The 5,000-nt window shown below is 35.7% G+C and overlaps 1 protein-coding gene across 1 annotated transcript in view; it reads right to left on the bottom strand.

The window, feature by feature from the left end:
- LOC125672961 (src substrate cortactin-like) overlaps window positions 1-5,000 on the bottom strand; it is a 37,726-nt gene that overhangs the window by 1,334 nt on the left and 31,392 nt on the right. Inside the window, 3 exon segments of the mRNA XM_048909162.2 lie at window positions 2,473-2,528; window positions 2,621-2,765; window positions 3,662-3,805. Of these exon segments, the coding sequence (XP_048765119.2) occupies window positions 2,473-2,528; window positions 2,621-2,765; window positions 3,662-3,805 (345 nt within the window).

Here is a 5,000-nt window from a genome sequence, read left to right as displayed (position 1 = left end):
AACTTTGATCCCCTATTGTGGCCCCATCCAACCCCCGGGGCCCATGATTTGAACAAACTTGAATCTGCACTATGTCAGGAAGCTTTCATGTAAATCTCAGCTTTTCTGGCTTAGTGGTTCTTGAGAAGATTTTTAAAGTTTTTCCCTATATATTTGTGTGTAAAACTTTGATCCCCCCTTGGGGCCCCATCTTATCCCCGGGGGCCATGATTTGAACAAACTTGAATCTGCACTATGTCAGAAAGTTTTCATGTAAAAATCAGCTTTTCTGGCTGAGTGGTTCTTGAGAAGAAGATTTTTAAAGATTTTTCCTATATATTTGTATGTAAAACTTTGATCCCCTATTGTGGCCCCATCCAACCCCCGGGGCCCATGATTTGAACAAACTTGAATCTGCATTATGTCAGGAAGCTTTGATGTAAATCTCAGCTTTTCTGGCTTAGTGGTTCTTGAGAAGAAGATTTTTAAAGTTTTTCCCTATATATTTGTATGTAAAACTTTGATCCCCCCTTGTGGCCCCATCCTACCACCGGGGGCCATGATTTCAACAAACTTGAATCTGCAATATGTCAGGAAGCTTTCAGGTAAATTTCAGCTCTTCTGACCCAGTGGTTCTTGAGAAGAAGATTTTTAAATGACCCCACCCTATTTTTGTGATTATCTCCCCTTGAAAGGGACATGGCCCTTCATTTCAACAAACTTGAAAGCCCTTCGCCCAAGGATGCTTTTGGCCATGTTTGGTTGAAATTGGCCCAGTGGTTCATGAGAAGAAGATGAAAATGTGAAAAGTTTACAGACAGACGGACAGAGGACAAAATGTGATCAGAAAAGCTCACTTGAGCCTTCGGCTCAGGTGAGCTAAAAAACTACGAGTCTCAAATTCAGGATTATCTTTAAACAAACTACCAGGTATGATATAATTTGTTTTAACTGAAGAGGATTCAAACTGATAACTTCTTATTGTTATCAATTCTACACATTAAGTTTTATGTGTTTTGGGTGCTATAAGGTTTGTTAAGAATACAGTATGCTTTCAGAGTCTGAAAAAATGAAATAATACATCGAAACCGTTGACAAATGCTTTTTCTCTCCCTTAAATTGTGATTGGTAACTTTTGCTAAGTGGAAAAAATTCCAATGTGTATAAGGATACTATGCCATAAAAGTGACTAATAGAATCCTTCATTAGTACGAGTGTGAGATAGGGAAATTCCACCGAGGGGACAAGATTCGAAGTCTTGGACGAGGCTTTGCCGAGTCCTAGACAGCGAATCTTGTTCCAGAGGTGGAATTTCCCTATCCCACACGAGTAAATAATGAAGGATTATTTTTCTCACATTTTAACTACAGTTTAGTGCATAAAATTAGGAGCTTTCAGAAAATTTTAGATTATCAAAATCGTCATTTGAACTTCGATGCAAAAACTAATTAGATAGGCAGAAAGAGCATACCCGAAAATGGTTTACACTGTAAGTGTAAACTAAAAAACCCAAGGTTGTCCACCAGAAAGCTATACTACATTAAAATTTAAAGATAACAATCCAAAATATTTTTACTTCACTGTGTAACGGAAATCTTCACCGTGTAATGTAAATCATAGAAAATATATGACGTCACAATCAAATGACGTCGCAGCAGTGTGAGACAGAAAAATCTCACATGGCTGTCTCACATGGGTAAAGTCGATCTCACACTGGTGATAATGTGAGAAATTAGAGTAATACTAGTTCTCATTTTTGGTGTCGAAAAGTTGTGTTGCAAAATTGGGATTTACTATTTCATTGATAGAAAAAATAAGGTTTATAAACTTTTGCTATTGAAATTTGTGTTAGAAAACCTATCCAGATACTTTGAATGAAGTAAAATTATATTATTGTCTTCCTGTACAAAAATTGATTTCTATACCTAATGCTATATATTCATTAGAACCGAAATCTTTTTTTTTGGATAAAATCTTAAACTTAATTTTAATTTTATCAATGACATTAGTCAAAACTATCGCACATTTTTGTAACAAAATAAAATTTTCAGATGGAGAGCTATTATAACTTTAACTGAGAATGTGATGTCGCCTCCAAAATGAAACAAATATTGATGCTTTTTATGACAATCTCCCAATGGAAAACTCAAACAAAATCTAACCCACATCACTAGTGCACAGAGAGATGTCAACAAACTCTTAAAACATGCTTCTATTTTTCACATATTCATAACAATAACCACAATGTTTGTTCATTTATTTCCATAAATGGCTGATAAATAACAATGAATTCATCACTTACAGAACACTCTGTTTTATGTTTCTTGCAATGATGAGTGTATCAATTAAAATGAGAAACTTTCTTTTGGAAATCATCATTGTGATGTAACTTGGATTTCACTTTTTGAAAATCACCTTTCAAATGTCATATGATAAAAATTTACTAATGAATGTTACTGCATCGTGGAAGAAAATGTGCGATTTACTATCTACCTGTTCAATCTCGGTGATGATGTCATCAGGGTCAAAGGTTATTTCATCATCATCCGCTGGAAGAAATGGAAATTAAATTCATGTTTTCGTTCATACATGAAGAAAGAGCACTAACTCTTATTTAAATATTTTGCTTTTAAATACACACCCGCTTGATAGTCATAGATTGCAATGGCAGTTAGCCCGCCTGCTCCACCGGGTGGCACTGCTGGGGGTTCTTTAACATCCTCATAATTATCCTGAGGAGTTGTGTCTTCATATACATCCTCTGGTTCCTCAACAGGGGGCTCTGACTACAATACAGGAAACTCCATTCTCTTATACTTTAACATGCACACACAGACAAACCTTAAAATCATTTTGTTATAAAAACATCATCTAGAAACAAGATGTGTTTGTGAAACACAAATGCCCCCGATAATGGCCAATTCCGAAGATGACTAAGGTCACAAGGACAAATATCTTGGTACCAGTAGAAAGATCATGTCACAAGAAATGCTCATGTACAATATGAAAGCTCTAATATTTACCATTTAGAAGTTATGACCAATGCCATTTTTTTTTAAAAGTAGGTCAAATGTCAAGGTCAAAAGGTTTAGTACCTACGGAAAGGTCTTGTCACAAGGAATACTTGTGTGAAAAGCTCTAGCACATACTGTTCAGAATTTATTAGCAAGGTTAAAGCTTTCAAAAAGTAGGTCAAACTCCAAGGTCACAGGGTAAAATATGTTGGTACCCAAGGAAAAGTCTTGCCACAAGGAATACTCATGTGAAAACAGACAGAATGACAGATTGGACAATAACAATATGCCCCCCCCCCCCCCCCCCCCCCCCCCCTCCGATCTTCAATCTCGGGGGTATGAAAGATGAAATGAAATCACAACAAATCATGGTTAATTGCTATTAAATAGTCATTATCAATGTCCAGGGCATGAGTGTAAGCTCTGCTGGTTCCTTATCCATATCAAAGACATAAAGAAAGGTAGTGACTCACTAAGCAATTATAAGCTGGTCTCTCAGATGAGAGCTGTTCAAAGGCTTTTGTAGTTTCACACTAAAAATCAGTGTTGTTTCTAACATGACTTAGAGCCAGGAGGAGGGAATGTCCCTCAGGTAAGGCAGGGATTGTACACCTGACTGATTTTTTGAGCAGTATTAAGGTAACCAGTTTGATGTCGTCAGGATTTACCTGTCTGTGTACTGGTTCCGGTTGATATGATACATCTCCATACTCCTCCTGTTCTGGTTCTGGTTCAGGTTCTGGTTCAGGCTCTGGTTCTGGTTGACTAGCTGCTCTCTGTTCCTCCTCCCACCTCTCTCTGTTCAGCCTTTCCTATAAATATCATATTGAAAACTAAATGTATTGAAAGTTTCAGTTAACTATCTATGTACTTAACATTGGCTACCTAACATGGCTACCTCAATGAACAAAATCATTTTTAAAATGCTGTGAGTTTTCGGGTCGTATGGGGCTTTAATGAATATATGAAGGTATGTTTGGACACAAGTATAGTAGGAAATATGTTAGGAATTTTCTTTATAATAAAATGAGATGGCAATAGAAGAATACAACGATACAAGGCCTGAACTGTGCACATTTTTTTCTGCGTCGTAAATCGAAGATTTTTATGAGGGGTGGATCTGTCCCAATATTTTTTCAGAGAGCTACAGTTCTGCAGCTAATGTATAACCAAGATATAATACAGCAGAAAATAGTGGCAATAAATGTTAATGATTATTGTTTATCACTCCATTAATTAACTGCAAGCAATTAATTTTGTCAGTTAATTAGTCTGTAGCTACTATTGGTAGCCAGTATATGTTGCATCACTTGTATTTTTAGCCCTGAATCAGAAATTAGAAAGGAGGTATGTGTGAAAGAGAAGGTAAATTTAACATTCTACATCCCTGAAACTAATTTATTAAAAAAAAAGAATGCAGATGATCCGAGGCATATATTTACTACATATCCATTAGACTAATAAGTATAGTCATTTACTGAACACAGATATTCGGCTGATCATTGATGTGTGTCTTATCTGGTCAATCAAAATAACATAGGGATCAGTTTATTGAGAAATGTCTTTCTTTTAAAGTTTGGTTTAAGTGTAAAGATCCAATAGATTTTTTACTTCCAGCATAGAAAGTTTTTAGGATACTTGATTTTGGGAGACTCCTGGCTGATATCACATGCATGACCATCCATTTTTACTATTTCTTATTAAAACATTTTTGTTATGCAATCCTTTGTCTTTTTAGGCTTTTATATAGAAGAAAGTCTACTTGTAGTGAAAAGGTTACCTGTAGGTGTCCAATAAGTTCACAATTGCTGTCCATTATTTTTAAGAATGGACAGATACTGCCCGTTCTTAAAAATAATGGACAATAATTGTCAACTCATTGGACACCTACAGGTAAACCCAATAACTTATTAGACATCTATAGGTAGGCTGAAAATAAGAGAAAGACAATACATTTGTTAAAGAGATACAAATTTAATTTTGAATTCCCTACAAGTAAGAATCAAC

Source organism: Ostrea edulis, chromosome 3, assembly GCF_947568905.1.
Source record: "Ostrea edulis chromosome 3, xbOstEdul1.1, whole genome shotgun sequence".
In the NCBI taxonomy this organism is placed as follows: Eukaryota; Metazoa; Mollusca; class Bivalvia; order Ostreida; family Ostreidae; genus Ostrea; species Ostrea edulis.
Note: the sequence above shows the minus strand (reverse complement) of the source record. Positions and strands in the feature narration are given on the sequence as shown.